Source organism: Sander lucioperca, chromosome 20 (genome assembly GCF_008315115.2).
Source record: "Sander lucioperca isolate FBNREF2018 chromosome 20, SLUC_FBN_1.2, whole genome shotgun sequence".
NCBI classification, from domain to species: Eukaryota; Metazoa; Chordata; class Actinopteri; order Perciformes; family Percidae; genus Sander; species Sander lucioperca.
Genome location: NC_050192.1, coordinates 11,684,302 through 11,702,671, shown reverse-complemented (window position 1 = coordinate 11,702,671; position 18,370 = coordinate 11,684,302). Strand labels below are relative to the sequence as shown.

The 18,370-nt window shown below is 40.6% G+C and overlaps 2 protein-coding genes across 7 annotated transcripts; both read right to left on the bottom strand.

The window, feature by feature from the left end:
* Positions 1–273: 273 nt before the first annotated feature.
* On the bottom strand, positions 274–6,166 carry LOC116060184 (zinc finger protein 70-like). Of its 6 annotated transcripts, none has more exons than XM_031313636.2 (8): positions 5,669–6,166; positions 4,579–4,781; positions 4,244–4,348; positions 3,190–3,285; positions 2,968–3,078; positions 2,677–2,794; positions 2,027–2,338; positions 274–1,829 (listed from the first exon to the last, which is right to left on the bottom strand). In XM_031313636.2, the coding sequence occupies exons 1-8, from the start codon at positions 6,117–6,119 to the stop codon at positions 967–969; spliced, it is 2,259 nt and encodes a 752-aa protein (XP_031169496.1). In that variant the 5' UTR covers positions 6,120–6,166; the 3' UTR covers positions 274–966. The 6 variants fall into 6 exon arrangements, with proteins under 6 accessions (XP_031169496.1, XP_031169494.1, XP_031169493.1 ...); XM_031313634.2 differs by having other exon boundaries at positions 274–1,835; positions 5,669–6,165; XM_031313633.2 differs by having other exon boundaries at positions 2,018–2,338; positions 5,669–6,162.
* Positions 6,167–10,128: 3,962 nt separating this feature from the next.
* On the bottom strand, positions 10,129–17,030 carry LOC116059967 (gastrula zinc finger protein 5-1-like). Its single transcript, XM_031313245.2, has 9 exons — positions 16,413–17,030; positions 15,171–15,373; positions 14,836–14,940; positions 14,500–14,595; positions 14,278–14,388; positions 12,549–12,666; positions 11,356–11,676; positions 11,044–11,142; positions 10,129–10,995 (listed from the first exon to the last, which is right to left on the bottom strand). The coding sequence occupies exons 1-9, from the start codon at positions 16,858–16,860 to the stop codon at positions 10,238–10,240; spliced, it is 2,259 nt and encodes a 752-aa protein (XP_031169105.2). The 5' UTR covers positions 16,861–17,030; the 3' UTR covers positions 10,129–10,237.
* Positions 17,031–18,370: the final 1,340 nt, after the last annotated feature.

Sequence of the window (18,370 nt, the reverse complement as noted above, 5' to 3'; positions counted from 1 at the left end):
CACAGGTGGAATGACACAAACTAAATATATCACACCCACAGTAGACGTCACAGCAACATCACGTGACGCTTCTGAAGATGACTGCAGAGACAGCAGTCGAAACTGTCACGGTATGACAAAAAACTTTAAGCCTGTCGTATAACAAGAAATCACTGCTGTAACTCACTAAATTTCATATTCACAAGTCACGCCCCCCTCAGGTGCAATCACTTCACCCAAACTAGAGGCGATATACTCCATTTTTTTTCTTCATTTGACATCAGCCATGTTGTATGCAGTCCTAAGTGAATTTCCTTATTTCATATTTGATTTACATTTATTATTGCACACACTTTCTGTTGAGATTTCATTTATTGTTAGGGGTTATTGTTATCTCTTTGCACAGCTTAAAACACACATGCAGACATTTATAAAGAAATCTACAAAGAAATGAAAATTGAAGATATCTGTATCAGGAATACAATGTCCCCATTATACAGTTTTTCCACAGGAGTAGTGTTATTTGTCAGCTGTGAAATAGCATGCCCATTACATTTCTTGGTTGCAATTCTTAAATAATGCACAGAAATCTTATCAAAGATGTTTGTGGGTTGGGTAAAGAAAATATATTTACCGGCCAAAGACACATTCATTCACATTCTTATGTTACAAAAGATCACCATTTCTAAGCCACATACGTCTCATACTATCTCACAAGTGTGAGCACTCCATTTTGGTATATATTGTCAGCACATTTTATTCAGAAGTCTTTAACCTACAATAACTGAGCTAATTATCTAATGGTCTCCTAAAACACAAGGTACAGATTATTCCACACGTAACATTTGAGTGTTCAGGTCCATATTTACATACGTGTTGGTGTTTTACTGTCATGGAAATGCACCAAAACAGTGTGCCCTGGCGTAGAAATAAACCAGGCTTTTCTTTATCACTAAATATATATTCTCCAAATGTCGCAACAGTATCCTAGATGATCTTGTGGACTTTGAGGTGTACCCTCATGTTGTATTTTTGAGAAAAAGTCTTGTGACATGTTAAACACTGGTAAGGTTTATATCCCGTGTGTGTCCTCATGTGTCTTTTCAGTCCTTCATTAAGGTGGAACGATTTGTCACATTTTGAGCAAGAATACGGCCTCTCTCCTGTGTGGTATCGCTGATGTTCTGTCAATAGCATAGTTGTGGCAAAACCTTTTCCACAGATGTCACATTGATAAGGCCGCTCCCTTGTGTGCACGCGTGTGTGCACCCGCAAGGCCCCAGAGCTACAAAAGGACTTACCACATGTGCTGCACAGGTATGGCTTCTCTTTCTTATGAATCCTGATGTGCACTGTGAGCATATATGGCTGGTTGAATCTCTTTTCACAAAAAGTACAGGCATACGGCCGCTCACCGGTGTGAATGCGCACATGGGACTTCAACTCTGCATTTCTCCAGAACCTCTTGTCGCAGTACGAGCAGCCAAATGGCCTCTCTCCGCTGTGACGACGCAGATGAGCTTTAAGCTTAGACTTATAATCATATTTCTTCTCACAAAGGCTACAGGGATAGGCTTTAGGGTTAGAGTGAATACGAAAATGAAAGTTCAGGTCTTTACGGTTTTTATAGGTCTTGTCGCACTGAGTGCACTTGAATGGCCGTGCAGAAGTGTGAACAAGGAGATGTTGTTTCAAGGTGGAATGAGACGCAAAGGTTTTTCCACACTCCAGGCAGATGTTTTCATTGGCTCTTACGGAGTCCTCGCTGAATGGAAGAGAGACATCGGCTCTGCCTCCTGTCAAGGACTGGATCCTGCTCTCTTCTGATGGCTGAAAGGTGGCTTCAACAGCTGTTTCTGCCAACAGGAAACAAGAGAATTAGTGATATATTCACTCAACAGAATCTACATGCCGAGTGAAGACTTTGTCCCAATATGACTTCACAGCCAAGCGCATGCCTGAGTCTGGCCTGCTGCCGACATGTTATATTTGTTTTCACATTATCAGGAAAATCAGATACGATGAAAGAGATGCTCACCTCCATCACCTGGCTCTGCAGCTTCTTCTGAACGTGGAGAGGAAGTGAGCGGTGACAGCCCGTACTCAGGCAGCCCACAGTTTGGTTCAATGGAACTGTTGTCAGTCTCTTCATCATCCTCACAAATATCTTCTGCTCTCCAGCTGTTTTCTTGCTTCACTGTTGTCTGTTCTGACTTCTCTCGATTTCTTCCCTGTGATTTCCCAGTGCCTTGTTTGCCCTCTCCCTGATCCATTATTTGATCCTGATCTTCAGATGCCGCTGAAGTCTGTTTAGAGGCGAGCGTGGAGAGGATGGTGTCTGACATGAAGGTGAATTCACCAGAGAAACAGATAACATTCATGTTAAAGGCACCAGAGTGGTGCTATTTGTCAGGCAGGAATGCAGCACTAACAGAACCAGAGGAAATGGAGATAACAGAGAAATCAATACAGAATATTGGAAATATTCATTTTTTTTACTGGCTGTCATTCATAAAGTACCAAGTCAGAAATTAAGAAAAAACCTATTCTTAGTTTCCCTCATAGTATGGATTCACGGATACCACATTTTTACTCCCTAATTATTTACTTTATTAAACAGAAAATTGGAAATCCAGATTACCATTTCATTAATTTTATATTCTAGAAATAGAATACTAAGAGTTAACGGAGTCGTACTTTTAGTCAACTTTTGCCGCTCCTGTTGGTGCTGCAAAATCCTCTTCAGATCCTCAGGGTCAGAGAGAAACTGCTCAAACTCCTCGTCAAGGGAAGAAATGTCAAACATGGAGCACACCTGGAAAAGAAGTGGATTTTAAACACAAACTGCTGCTCCTTCTTCCAAGATCATCCTTTGCTATGTGGATCTAACATTATTTAACAATGGCTAATTACACCGACATAAATCACCAGCCAGCATTTAGGGAACCAGTGGATGGAAGGTCAGTTTATCTTCACCCTGCTGCCTACCTGTGAAAAACGTGGAACTGGGAGGAACTCTTCCAGTTGCTGGAAGAACTCCCACACCTGAATCTGCAGCGCTGTATCAAAACAAGCTCCATACTGTACTGGGAAGACCTCCTTAGACAGGAAAGAAATATATAAAAATCATGTATGAATTATGAAGAAGATGAACTCCTAAGGTAGATGCAAATAATAATTACGTTAACCATTTAAAAAAGTAAAACTCACCTTGAAAAAATTCTCTTTTTTAGATTGGTCTTCAAGCAATGTTTGAACCAGCTCCACAAATGCTGACTTTGAAGTCTCCACCTCTCCATCTGGGTCCTGTCATAAAGCCCAGGTAAAGTTTATTTACATGCATTCATTATCAGTTTTACATTTAAATGTCTCTCCTACTTATTAACAGCTTATAAATGTCTGCATCTGATAGTAAAAATAACTATTTCAGGGTAAGTAGCAAAACCTAAAGACTATTGTCTGTCCTCTGGCAGAAAGATCTGTTTGACATCTAAAGCTACTGAGACATTAGGCTCGTTCGAGATGAACTGCGCCTCGCCTGTAAAGTGGACGAGAGCAGGCGGCAGCAGCCGGGGACGGTGACAAAAGTCCGCTGTCAAGTCGGACAGTTTACAGCCATTTCAAGCAGCCTTCAGTCTGAACAGGAAGTGACAGAAACACTGTGGTCCAATTCCGATTTAATAAAATGTTATCAGACCCATATATCAGCTTGTACACAAGTCTCCAGTTGTTTTTATTATGACAGAGTAGCTGTCAAAAATGCTATGTGCGATCTGTTGCTGATTTTAATTAACAAAACACTGTAGATGATCCGTAATCTGAACAGATTTAGCCTCTCTGACTTCTAAACGTTAACTATCAGTCACACAACGTGGTTTGTACAGAATAAGCCTTTAAATCAGACAAATAGCAGTTAAATTCCCTCCAATTCAAACTCAATAAAAAGTTTACATAAATCGTCATCATGTTGAGTCGATTCTGAACCAATCAGCTGAGAGGCCGGCGTTTCCCAGCATGCCCTGGGTCCGCCTCGGTCTTGCAGTCGGTGAAAAGCAACTGCGCTGCCTGCGTCTCAGAACTGCGGCCGCCTTGATCTCGTGAGGTTATCGTTGCCCATGTGTGCATGACGTCAGAGAAAGTCGGGATCAAGTCGGACACAAATCTAACCGGCATGCATTGGGCGGCGATCGCTGTTGATCGATTCTGCGCATCTCAAACGAGCTTATTGTGTCATGTAAAATATCCTGTCATCAGCATTACCCACCTCTTCATGCATGAGGTTTGTTGTCGTCTGTTGGAAAGTGTTAAGATGATCCTGGATAGCTTTACAGTCAACCTCATCCATCGTCTTTAATAATTCAAGGATGAGCTGAAAAACACAAAATCAAAACATCATGCTTAACTTTCAAAATAATACTTTGACAACTAGACAATGGATGCATTTTTCTTGTTAAAAATTTGCTTTTCTTAGGCCTTCTTAGACCCATAGAAATGAAATTGATTTAATTTCTTGACTCCACTTTGACTGCTTAATAATAAAAGATAAAAGAACAGTAAAAGATGCCCACAATAGTCTCAACAATACCTCCATTCACTAACCCGAGCTCTCAGTCCCAGGATCAGCTGAGTCTTCTGTTTGTAGTTCAGAAGCTCTGGGACCATCTCTGTCACCAACATGATGAATTCGGCCAGTTTGTCATACTGGTCTACATTCCGCTCCTGGGCCACCTGCCACATACAGGCTGACATCAACCTCAGTGGAGGAACCAGGAGGCGCACGGATGACAGAGGGAGATGAGGATCTAACAGTAGATGTATGCAGAGAAACAGATAAACATCAGTTATTAACCAGTCTCAAATCCTGAACTATATGCACAATAATCAGATTAGAAAATACCTAATCATAATTAGCCCAGATTACATTTGAAAAAATGTGCAATTAGCACATAACATATGGTAATTTTAAAATTATGAAACTTCCCATGAATTCTGCCAGCATGTTTTTGTAAGTCAAATTTGATTTGAACTCTAAATGCCAAATATGTTCCACTGTTTATCAATATAAATTACTCCTCAGGTTGCCAGTTTAGTTAATGGTGACTTAACTATTATTTGTGTTGTTTAATGATGCTTTATGGATAATGGAGTTTTTCTTCATTTCATATATATCGAAAATGGAAGATGATTATTTTCAGGAAGTGCTCTTCTTGCTTACAAAGTCCTCCATGTGGCCTTTGATTAACAAGATAACAAAAAATGACACAAAAGAAAAAGCATCCTGCATGTTGTAGAAGACACAGTACACCTGTAGTTTGTGCCAGTGCTGTTTTTGTAAGGGTAATTTGATTTGACCAACTATAAATGATGAATATGATAAATGCATTTTATTTGCATTGAAAATGTCATGAGATGTTTAAAGAGGAAAAAAAGAACAGCTGAGCTTAAATGATTGTGACTGCATCCATTTTTAGTTGAAATGGGTTTTTTTGTTAGTAACGTTTTCAGATTAAATAAGGACAGGTCATTGTGTTGTAATCAAATTAGTTTTACTGTTATTTTCTCACCTAATCGATTAATTATTAAGTCACAACATGGAACGATGACGGGTTTTTTTTAACTTGATAAATTACTTACATTATTAAATTATAATCGAAACTGCATATTTTTTTTTTTATTTGAGTGGACATACTTTCCGCGTTCCACGGACAGCTGCGTACTTGTGCGGGTTTCGAGCACGCGGTGTCAGCCATACTACAGTTAAGGGTCCGTGACCGCGTCGCCTTCGTGGGACGATGCTGCTTGATGTAGCCAGAGAGCCAATCTAACATGGAGATAATGTAGGGACTCCGGCCGGTTTTGCCGCTCCCGTCTTTCAGCTTTTTCTTGGCCTTTACATATCGGTCTCGCAGACTTTGCCACTTTTGACGGCAGGTTGTTTCATTTTTCCCAAGCGTTTGAGCGATTTGTCGCCAGGAGTTTAACGTCATTTGTCTGTCGTTGTAGTCCTTAACAGACCTATCATATAAATGTGGGTAACGGCGGACCTCTTCGCACAATCTCTCTTCAAAACAAGCATCCATGTTGTGTTTGGTGTAGTCTTCTTCTTCGTCTTCTATTTGGCAAACCAACTGGAGCTGCATACGCCACCAACTGGACTGAAGTGGAGTATGTTGGTGTAGGTGAGAGAGCTAACGTTAGCACTTAGCCGGAGCTCAGAGACTATGCTCAGAGATAGTCGATTAGCTCGAAGAGTCCACAGACAACTGAACGGAGCTTCAACACTGATGCTTTATTCTACAACATGGACCATACAATGCCAGGTCCCCACGGCGCTATATTTACCTATTATACATGAGCAGTAGAACATAGAGGATAACCTGCACTAACTAAAATCTGCAATGGAAAACGGACGCACAGTGTGCCGAGGCGAGTAGAGTCGAGGCGAGTCGAGCAGGTACCATGTAATGGAAAAACGCCATAACTAACTAACTAATTTTACAGTCGATAGTCCGAGGAGAGAACATTGCTGCAGCGCGTGTCTTAACACTAGTGCATCACAATAATAATAAAGGTAGGCACCACCTTGTGGCACTTCTAAGCATTGCAGTTATAACTGTCACTTGTCTTAGTATCTGCAGACTAATCAAAAGTTAACATCTCGTTTTGCCTTTTGCTGACTTGAAGAGAATGGAAAGCACAGATCCTGGCAAGAAGTTGCTTACATTTTTGTCAAAAATAACAACACACACACACACACACACACACACACACACACACACACGGGAAATTGTACATTTATTTACAGTACACTTTGAAAAGGCCCCTTTTGAATAATGCCGCGTTCTATTTACCTCGCAACTCGGTTTTTACGAGGTCAAAGTCGTAAACACGCCCCCTGACCTCGGATTTACGAGCTCAGAACTCGGACAACCTCGCAGTATCCCGAGTTCAAAATTCAAAATCCGAGTATCCCGAGGCTGCTATCTGTATCAACAGTTATGAAAGCTGCAGTAACATAAAGTTATAAGCACTTCTGTCTTATTTGTGTCTCACTAAATCAGTCGTTCACACAGGCATGTCCAACTTCTATCTGATGTTACGTTGTTTGCATGCACAAAAAACGGCGTAATGCGTTGTTATCAACTGGTTGCTAACAATAGCTAACCGGGCTAGAGCTAATGAAAACAATGAAAATTAGAGGTCGACCGATTCATCGGTTTTGCCGATTAATCGGCACCGATAGTTGATTGGTGGAACTATCGTCATCGGCAAAAATCCATACCGATGGTTGCGTCCGTTGCTGTAGCGGCGCGCGCTGTCATTCATTACACAGTACGCGAGAGCTGAGAATGGTCTGCTGGCATCATGCATTACAATAGCGGCCTCTAGAGGCGAAATAAAAACTATCACTGATGCCTGGTGTTTATTTTCGACATGTGTTACTGCGCGCTGCACGGAGAGCACATGCTGTGCGGAGAAGGCTGACATCAGATGCTCGTTTAAAGCATCGACAGCAAAAAGGTATGTATACAGTACATATTAATTTGTTGAATAGATGCTGCATTAGTAGAAAAAGAACAGCACAACAGTATATTTGTTTGCTTTCGAGGCTGAGATGACGCTAAACATTAGTAGTAGGCTAACTTACCTCAAGCGGTTAAAACACTGACAAAAATAAACGCAAGTCCGACCCAAATGTCAGAATCAGAACCCTAAAGGATCGTCCACGATCCCAAACGGCACCTCTGATTCATATTTAGATCATTTAATAACAGTTAAACGTAGAGACTTACTGATTGCTGCAGCTAAAAGCTAACGAGTTAGCCGTCACGGGGGTGTCTTTGGTGTCTTTCTAGCCTTTACAGGTGATTTTCTATCCAGCCTGGAACTTGTGCCTTTTTTCGGGGTTGTTGAGCATTAAATCCAAACTGTTACATCCAAGATTTATCCACTTGATGTCCATAATTCATCACGTTTTCGGTCATTTCTGCCGCTAACTCCGTGCTACCCATAGACAGTAGGTGCTACCGACAAGGGGATCTCCCATGATGCCTTGTTTATGTTTTCAACCAATGGGAAGACAGGTCCGTCACACATTACGCCTTATATGGGCATCCAAGCGAGAATATATATATATATATAGTATAAAGTGGGAAAGATAGATCCCTCCAGGTCAGAGATCATCTGTTACCGTTCTACAGAGAAGAATGGCGTCACTGTTTTGAGATTGTTTGTCCTTTATATGAATTATAATGCTCATTATGTTTATTTTTGCACTGGATGACTCCAAATATGTAGAACTGTTTTAGACAACACACATGCTTGTGTAGCATTGCTGTGGGTGTAATATCAATAAATATGACATTATTATTTTGATTATTGGCAAAAGCGTCTGGACTTTTTTTGAAACAATGTATGTATTTTGTCAACTGTATAAGTTATAAATACTATCGGTCGATTAATCGGTTATCGGCAAATACGGCCCAACCTAGCTATCGGTAAAATCCACTATCGGTCGACCTCTAATGAAAATCCGACTTTTAAATAGAACGCATTCAACTCGGGTATGACGTCATTCCCAGTTGCGGCTTCCGAGTTCCGAGGTAAATAGAACGCGGCATAACCAGTACATGTACTTTTGATAGTTTAAGTATGTTTGGCTGAACACAGGATAAGATTTGTCTTTAACAGCAAGGACCTTCAACTGCAGAGAAGTTTCAAGGCTCCTTGTCATATAAGCAAGTCTCGTAAATTCTGCTTAAGAAATTAAATGCAATTCTTTCCATTTTAAGTGGAGAGAATGGTCCCTCAGTTCTATGACAAAAGTCTGCAGACAGGGCCGAGTAGAAATACTTTGATGGACCTCCCTAATGGAAAGTTGGTTCTCCACAGAGTCCCAGTTGATCCTGCAGATGTGTTTATCAGACTTTGGTTCACTCTGTTACTACTGACCACCTACCCCGGATACTCTCGGTGCATTAGTGGGAGGGGTGAATAGCCAATTATGTACACATTATACCACACGTGTAATATTTTGTCCATATTTACATATATTAAAATTAGGGCTGTCAGTGTTAACGCGTTAATCGCGATGCAATTAAGGGTCGACGAGATGCGATTAATTTTTTTTAATCGCATGCCGGCATTTATTAATTTATTTTACACTTCACTCGGCTTTGCGTCGTGCCTAACAGGCTACTATTTTGACCCTTTGCAGCACTGTTACTTATCATCAAGCTGCCACTTCCTCGTAACACATCCTGCTGCTGCAGGCTGCAGGCATGATGGAGAAAGACGGCAGCAATGAAATCCTGAATGGCGCTTTTTATTTTCCAAAACTTCCGGATGGCTCGTAGACAAATCGAAAGCCATATGCACATTGTGTAAAGCCGAATTAAAATATCACCGAAGCACGTCAAGCTTGAGCTACCACCTACGGAGCTAAGCATAGTAGTACAGTTAACGTGATGCTAGACCACCGGCCCTCGGGGGGCAGGGGAGAGATGAATGTTCGGAAATAAGAGGTTGCTGTGGCCCGCCGTACAGGTTAGTTTGACCAGTGGGCAGCAGCGGTGGCCGGAGCGGGCAGCAGCTGCGGCGGCCGGAGCGAGCAGCTGCAGCAGCCGTAGCGGGCAGCGGCCGGAGCGGGCGATCACGGGGGGACATCCTCAGCGGTGAAACGCGAATGGGCTGTGTTAACACGGACTTGTGCAGAAATGAGCTGCTCATTAACCGGTGATCACTGGACGTCAGTGATTAATCAACATTATTTAGGAGTTACTAAACACTATATTGACTCTAGTATGGATAGGGATTTTTAGTTTTTTAGTTAGGTACTTGGAGGAATAGTGCAATAATGACAGATTCACACATTTTTCTTTTGTTTACAGTAAATAAATAATTACAAATCTTAAAATCAAGTTCATAAAGTACTTTCTTTGCATTCACTGGATTCCCAATCAAGATACACTGGTAAAAATTGCTTTCGATTGTTAATATGTACTTAAAACCTGTTCTGAAATGCAAAATAATAGAATTTTAATCATGTGATAAAATATGCGATTAATCGCGATTAACTATAGAACTTCAGCGATTAATCGCAATTTTTAAAAAAAAATTAATCGTTTGACAGCCCTAATTAAAATACATACATGTTGATTTACTGACATGAAAATGCATCAAAACAGCACATCCTGGCGTAAAATAAACCAGGCTTTTCTTTATGACTACAGATAACTCTAAAAATCACGACAGCATGTTAGATGTTTTTATGGACTTTGAGGTGTATCCTCATGTTGGATTTTTGAGAAAAAGTCTTGTGACATGTTAAACACTGGTAAGGTTTATATCCCGTGTGTGTCCTCATGTGTCTCTTCAGTCCTGATTGACAGCGGAACGATTTGTCACATTGTGAGCAAGAATACGGCCTCTCTCCTGTGTGAGTTCGCCGATGTTGTGTCAAATGAATAGCTGTGGTAAAACCTTTTCCACAGATGTCACATTGACTAGGCCGCTCCCCTGTGTGCATGCGTGTGTGGACCAGCAAGGCCCCAGAGCTACAAAAGGACATACCACATGTGCTGCACAGGTACGGCTTCTCTTTCTTATGCATCCTAAGGTGAACAGCCAGCGGATATGACTGTGTGAATCTCTTGCCACAAAAAGTACAGGCATACGGCCGCTCACCGGTGTGAATGCGCACATGGGCCTTCAAAACTGGCTTTGTCAAGAACCTCTTTTCGCAATACGAGCAGGCAAATGGCCTCTCTCCGCTGTGACGACGCAGATGAACTTTAAGTAAAGATTGAGAACTAAATCTCTTCTCGCAAAGGCTGCAAGCAAAGGACCGGACTGGCCATTTAGAGTGAGTAAGTAAATGGTCTTTCAGGTGATGGCGCCATTTGTATGTCTTGTTACATTGAGTGCACTTATGTCGTGCAGAAGTGTGAACAAGGGGATGTTGTTTCAAGGTGGAAGGAGATGCAAGAGTCTTGCCACACTCCAGTGTGTTTACATCATTGGCTCTTACGGAGTCCTCACTGAATGAAAGAGAGACACTGGCTCTGCCTCCTGTCAAGGACTGGATCCTGCTCTCTTCTGATGACTTCTTGTTTCTCCTCAGATCCAGACATTCCTTCACTTTATCCACTTCAACAGCTGTTTCTGCCAACAGGAAACAAGAGAATTAGTGATATATTCACTCAACAGAATCTACATGCAGAGGAGCAAAATAACCAAGCTCATCTTTAAACTTACAGGGGATCTTCACAATCTTTAGCTGAGTTATGTTGCTCTTGTCATAATGATTCAATAAAACACACCAGTATAATCAAGAATATTTTTTTAAATATCGGCTACGATGAAAGAGATGCTCACCTCCATCACCTGGCTCTGCAGCCTCTTCTGAATGTGGAGAGGAAGTGAGCGGTGACAGCCCGTACTCAGGCAGCCCACAGTTTGGTTCAATGGAACTGTTGTCAGTCTCTTCATCATCCTCACAAATATCTTCTGCTCTCCAGCTGTTTTCTTGCTTCACTGTTGTCTGTTCTGACTTCTCTCGATTTCTTCCCTGTGATTTCCCAGTGCCTTGTTTGCCCTCTCCCTGATCCATTATTTGATCCTGATCTTCAGATGCCGCTGAAGTCTGTTTAGAGGCGAGCGTGGAGAGGATGGTGTCTGACATGAAGGTGAATTCACCTGAGAAACAGAAAACATTCATGTTAAAGGCACCAGAGTGGTGCTATTTGTCAGGCAGGAATGCAGCACTAACAGAACCAGAGGAAATGGAGACGACTGTAACTTAAATACAAAACACTGGAAATTCTATAAAGTACCAAGACATAGATTAACAAAAAAAAAACCTAAATATTTTCTTTTCCTCCGTAGCATAGATGCACTGCTACCACATTTTCACTCACTTATTATTGAATGGATTTTATATCAATGAATGTCTGGCGTTACATTCAAGCCATTGCCAAATGAGTTGATACAAAGCCAATTAAGCCTCAGTTTACAAAATTGATTAAGTAATCAGCTCCACAAAATTCTGTCTGTATTTCTCAGAATGGCTATGTTTACAAAATGGTGAAGTCCGGCGACATTCGCATGCAGCAGCTCGGGTCACCGCTGAGAAAGGGTAACAGCAGCGTTCAGCTTTGGAGACTAACAGGCCATACAATTTACAAGATTATCACCTCTCCTGAAAAGTCCATGTTTTTTTAAATCCTACGTGTCCTTGATTTGATGGGATAAACGCTACTAACAACTGTGTGGACAAGGCGCGATCACCGAAGGCTTGCATCATGTGAATGCAACGACAGTGTTGTTGTCATTACTTAGAATTCCTCGTGCGGGCAACTATAGCGTTCACAGAAAATTGGTTATACAGATAACCAATTAAACTCACTGTCATGTCATATTCTTAGTTAATTGCAATATATTAATAGTTGGGTATAAAATGGTGAGAGGGGATGGGGAATCCCCTTCTAATGTAACAGTGAAAAAGGGGGTTTTCAGTACACCATGACTGTAATTCAGAGGAATAGAATACTAAGAGTTAACAGTCGTACTTTTAGTCAACTTTTGCCGCTCCTGTTGGTGCTGCAAAATCCTCTTCAGATCCTCAGGGTCAGAGAGAAACTGCTCAAACTCCTCGTCAAGGGAAGAAATGTCAAACATGGAGCACACCTGGAAAAGAAGAAGTGGATTTTAAACACAAACTGCTGCTCCTTCTTCCAAGATCATCCTTTGCTATGTGGATTGACATTTATAATCTGTTATATATGATTGTGTAAGAATTCTAAAGTGATGCTAAGAAAAAAGCCATTTTGGCCTCTGCACTTCTGTGATTATTAAACATTTTTACAAGCCATTACTGCATTACGACACTAAACCTCATTTGATCCGGATATTCTGACTTTTCAGTTTGATACAAACCAAAATTACAGGTGTGAAAACACCATCCACTACCACCCTCCAGACCAAACAGCCATACCTAGTTCCGACAAAGAGAAATGGTATCGGTCTGGATCAAACAACCATGGTCCGGTTCGTTTCTAGTGTAAAAGCACTTTTTTTTTGGATGGTTCGAACTTATAGATCAGTTTCATGAAGTTCTAACAATACAGTAAACAGTAGTACATTACAGTAAAGAATGATGATGAAATATTACATCCACAGATAATGTAGTCGAATTGGTTCATGCTCCACACTAATTGGTGACAATGAATCTCGTTATCTTGAAACTTTCATGATCTAAACATGGAATATTGTTTGTCTATTTCCATACAGCTATGCATTAAGAGTAATGCAACAGTTACTTATCATTTTGAGTAGTTGTATCGATTGATAGTTAGATCATTGTAATGGAATGAATAGATAATCATCTGAAATGTAATGTGTGAATTGCATTTTGAAATAGTAGTACTTTGATGTTAAGTTGTCATATTGAACAGATGGTCTTTGTTAAATGAACAAATGATCTTTGGTTTATGTGTATTGTATCCAAGCAATTGAAAAAAGTGTTACCTGCAATTTCCACTGGATGCGGAACGTCTGCGGAACGTCGACGGAGTCATTAGGTTTCCATTAAAGTCAATGTGTGTCTTTCCACTGATTGCGGAACGTCTGCGTCCCTACTCCTACTTCTATTTTTGACGGACGACGGAGAGCTCCGCAGCAATTCAGCACAATTCAGATTGTGCGGGACAGGAAGTCGAGCACAGAAACAAAATAAAACATCCGATTACTTTTCAAAATAAAATACACCGTGCTCACGGCGGGTCATATTTTCCTGCACTACACCTTGAAAACACAGCACAGAGTTGTTTCCCCTCTACTCCTCTGGATGGAAACAAATGGTTGTTGGTTTTGTGGTTCTGTTTATAGAAACTACATCCTGTTATATCGCGCGAACATACGTGAACTCACGAGATCTCGTGGTCGGCTGGCCGCAGCCGTTATGCAAAAAATCCGGACCTGGTGGGTATTGATGGACGGCGGAGCACGTAGCCGTTCCGCAGCGGAGCCGGTCCGCAGACGTTCTGCATCCTGTGGAAATCCACGGTTAGAGTTTTGAAAAATGTGCATTTTGATCATTGGTTGTGAGTTTTGTGTCTAGAGTTTTGAAAAATGACGTCAAGGTTCTGAAATTAGTGCCAAAGTGTAAAAAAACTGTAACAAAAACATGAACCTTGGTTCAGGCTTTCAAGTGTGAAAAGCCCCTTAGACATAAATCACCAGCCAGCATTTAGGGAACCAGTGGATGGAAGGTCAGTTTATCTTCACCCTGCTGCCTACCTGTGAAAAACGTGGAACTGGGAGGAACTCTTCCAGTCGCTGGAAGAACTCCCACACCTGAATCTGCAGCGCTGTATCAAAACAAGCTCCATACTGTACTGAGAAGACCTCCTTAGACAGGAAAAAAATATATAAAAATCATGTATGAATTATGAAGAAGATGAACTCCTAAGGTAGATGCAAATAATAATTACGTTAACCATTTAAAAAAGTAAAACTCACCTTGAAAAAATTCTCTTTTTTAGATTGGTCTTCAAGCAATGTTTGAACCAGCTTCACAAATGCTGACTTTGAAGTCTCCACCTCTCCATCTGGGTCCTGTCATAAAGCCCAGGTAAAGTTTATTTACATGCATTCATTATCAGTTTTACATTTAAATGTCTCTCCTACTAATTAACAGCTTATAAATGTCTGCATCTGATAAAAATAACTATTTCAGGCTAAGTAGCAAAACCTAAAGACTATTGTCTGTCCTCTGGCAGAAAGATCTGTTTGACATCTGAAGTTACTGAGACATTATGTCTTCATGTAAAATATCCTGTCATCAGCATTACCCACCTCTTCATGCATGAGGTTTGTTGTCGTCTGTTGGAAAGTGTTAAGATGATCCTGGATAGCTTTACAGTCAACCTCATCCATCGTCTTTAATAATTCAAGGATGAGCTGAAAAACACAAAATCAAAACATCATGCTTAACTTTCAAAATAATACTTTGACAACTAGACAATGGATGCATTTTTCTTGTTAAAAATTTGCTTTTCTTAGGCCTTCTTAGACCCATAGAAATGAAATTGATTTAATTTCTTGACTCCACTTTGACTGCTTAATAATAAAAGATGAAAGAACAGTAAAAGATGCCCACAATAGTCTCAATAATACCTCCATTCACTAACCCGAGCTCTCAGTCCCAGGATCAGCTGAGTCTTCTGTTTGTAGTTCAGAAGCTCTGGGACCATCTCTGTCACCAACATGATGAATTCGGACAGTTTGTCATACTGGTCTACATTCCGCTCCTGGGCCACCTGCCACATACAGGCTGACATCAACCTCAGTGGAGGAACCAGGAGGCGCACGGATGACAGAGGGAGATGAGGATCTAACAGTAGATGTATGCAGAGAAACAGATAAACATCAGTTATTAACCAGTCTCAAATCCTGAACTATATGCACAATAATATCAGTTGTATTACATCTTCCGACACATTGAACCACACCCTGCTCTAGAATAGGGACATTCATTTCAGTAACTACAGTAAATAGGATATATGTTGTAGGCAGGGTTGGGTATCATCACAATTACATAATCAGATTAGAAAATACGTAATCATAATTAGCCCAGATTACATTTGAAAAAATGTGCAATTAGATTTTAGTCAAATAGTTAATGTTTACTTAACTACATATGGCAATTTTAAAATTACGAAACTTCCCATGAATTCTGCCAGCATGTTTTTGTAAGTCAAATTTGATTTGAATTCTAAATGCCAAATATGTTCCACTGTTTATCAATATAAATTACTCCTCAGGTTGCCAGTTTAGTTAATGGTGACTTAACTATTATTTGTGTTGTTTAATAATGCTTTATGGATAATGGAGTTTTTCTTCATTTCATATATATCGAAAATGGAAGATGATTATTTTCAGGAAGTGCTCTTCTTGCTTACAAAGTCCTCCATGTGGCCTTTGATTAACAAGATGACAACAAAAAATGACACAAAAGAAAAAGCATCCTGCATGTTGTAGAAGACACAGTACACCTGTAGTTTGTGCCAGTGCTGTTTTTGTAAGGGTAATTTGATTTGACCAACTATAAATGATGAATATGATAAATGCATTTTATTTGCATTGAAAATGTCATGAGATGTTTAAAGAGGAAAAAAGAACAGCTGAGCTTAAATGATTGTGACTGCATCCAACTTAGTTTTACTGTTATTTTCTCACCTAAACGATTAATTATTTAGTCACAACATATCATCAGAACCCAAGCCGGTTTAATTTACAATTATATAAGACTGAGAGAAGCACAAAACACATCTGAGGAGCTGGAACCAGAACGGTTTTTTCCAATTGACTTAAACTATTAAATTATAATCGAAACAGTTGCATATTCTTTTTTTTTATTTGAGTGGACATACTTTCCGCGTTCCACGGACAGCTGCGTACTTGTGCGGGTTTCGAGCACGCGGTGTCAGCCATACTACAGTTAAGGGTCCGTGACCGCGTCGCCTTCGTGGGACGATGCTTGATGTAGCCAGAGAGCCAATCTAACATGGAGATAATGTAGGGACTCCGGCCGGTTTTGCCGCTCCCGCCTTTCAGCTTTTTCTTGGCCCTTACATATCTGTCTCGCACACTTTTCCACTTTTGACGGCAGGCTGTTTCATTTTTCCCAAGCGTTTGAGCGATTTGTCGCCAGGAATTTAACGTAATTTGGCTGTCGTTGCACTCCTGAACAGACCTATCATATAAATGTGGGTAACGGCGGACCTCTTCGCACAATCTCTCTTCAAAACAAGCATCCATGTTGTTTTTGGTGTGGTCTTCTTCTTCGTCTTCTTCTTGGCAAACCAACTGGAGCTGCATACGCCACCAACTGGACTGAAGTGGAGCATGTTGGTGTAGGTGAGAGAGCTAACGTTAGCACTTAGCCGGAGCTCAGAGATAGTCGATTAGCTCAGAGTCCACAGACAACTGAACGGAGCATCAACACTGATGCTTTATTCTACAACATGGACCATACAATGCCAGGTCCCCACGGCGCTATATTTACCTATCATACATGAGCAGTAGAACATAGAGGATAAGGCAAGGCAATTTTATTTATATAGCACATTTCAGCAACAGTGCAATTCAAATTGCTTTACATAAATAAAACATTAAAAAGCAGTTAGAAATGAATACAACATTTAAAACAGAATACAGGAATATTATTCACAGTGCAGTACAATGAATTCAAAAAAGGCAACATCAAGAAGAAAGGTCTTCAGCCTTGATTTAAAAGAGCTGAGAGTTGTTGCGGACCTACAGTTATCTGGAAGTTTGTTCCAGATATGTGGAGCATAAAAACTGAACGCTGCTTCCCCCTTTTTGGTTCTGATTCTGGGGACAGAAAGCAGACCTGTTCCAGATGATCTGAGAGGTCTGGGTGGTTCATAATTTACAAGCAGATCCGAAATGTATTTTGGGCCTAAACCGTTTAGTGATTTATAAACCAGCAGAAGTATTTTGAAATCTATTCTTTGAGGCACAGGACGCCAGTGTAAAGACATAAGAACTGGAGTGATGTGAGTCACCTTCTTGGTCTTAGTGAGGACTCGAGCAGCGGCGTTTTGAATCAGCTGCAACTGTCTGATTGATCTTTTAGGGAGACCTGTAAAGACACCGTTACAGTAGTCAAGTCTACTGAAGATAAGAGCATGACAAGTTTTTCCAAATCCTGTTGACACATAAGCCCTTTAACCCTTGATATATTTTTAAGGTGATAATAGGCCGACGTTATTGTCTTAACGTGGCTGTTAAAATTCAGGTCAGAGTCCATAATTACACCAAGATTTCTGGCTTTGTCTGTTTTTAACATTTTCGTTTGAAGCTGAGCGCTGACTTTTAATCGTTCCTCTTTTGCTCCAAAAATAATCACCTCAGTTTTTTTCTTCATTTAATTTAAGAAAGTTCTGGCACATCCAGTCGTTAGTTTGTTCAATGCACCTAGCCAGTTTTTGTATTGGACTGTAGTCCCCAGGCGACAAGATTATGTAAATTTGTGTGTCGTCCGCATAACTATGATAACTTATGTTGTTGTTTTTCATAATCTGAGCCAGTGGAAGCATGTAGATATTAAATAGAAGAGGCCCCAGGACATAGCCTTGGGGAACTCCACACGTCATATTTGTGTGCTCAGATGCATAATTACCTATAGACACATAGTAGTTCCTATTCTTTAAATAGGATTCAAACCACTTTAGTACTGAGCCAGAAAGGCCAACCCAATCGGTCTAGTAATATGTCGTGGTCGACCGTGTCAAATGTTGCACTGAGATCAAGTAATACTAAGACTGTTTGCCACTATCTGTGTTTAAGTGGATGTCATTAAAGA

Coding starts and splice junctions, on each gene's coding strand:
- LOC116060184 (XM_031313632.2), bottom strand. CDS start 6,119: ATGCAGCTCCAGTTGGTTTGCCAAATAGAAGACGAAGAAGAAGACTAC. Junction 4,349..4,578: donor TCCTGGGACTGAGAGCTCGG/GTTAGTGAATGG, acceptor TGTGTTTTTCAG/CTCATCCTTGAATTATTAAA. Junction 2,339..2,676: donor GCGGCAAAAGTTGACTAAAA/GTACGACTCCGT, acceptor TCTGTTTCTCTG/GTGAATTCACCTTCATGTCA.
- LOC116059967 (XM_031313245.2), bottom strand. CDS start 16,860: ATGCAGCTCCAGTTGGTTTGCCAAGAAGAAGACGAAGAAGAAGACCAC. Junction 14,596..14,835: donor CAAACCTCATGCATGAAGAG/GTGGGTAATGCT, acceptor GCTTTATGACAG/GACCCAGATGGAGAGGTGGA. Junction 11,677..12,548: donor GCGGCAAAAGTTGACTAAAA/GTACGACTGTTA, acceptor TCTGTTTCTCAG/GTGAATTCACCTTCATGTCA.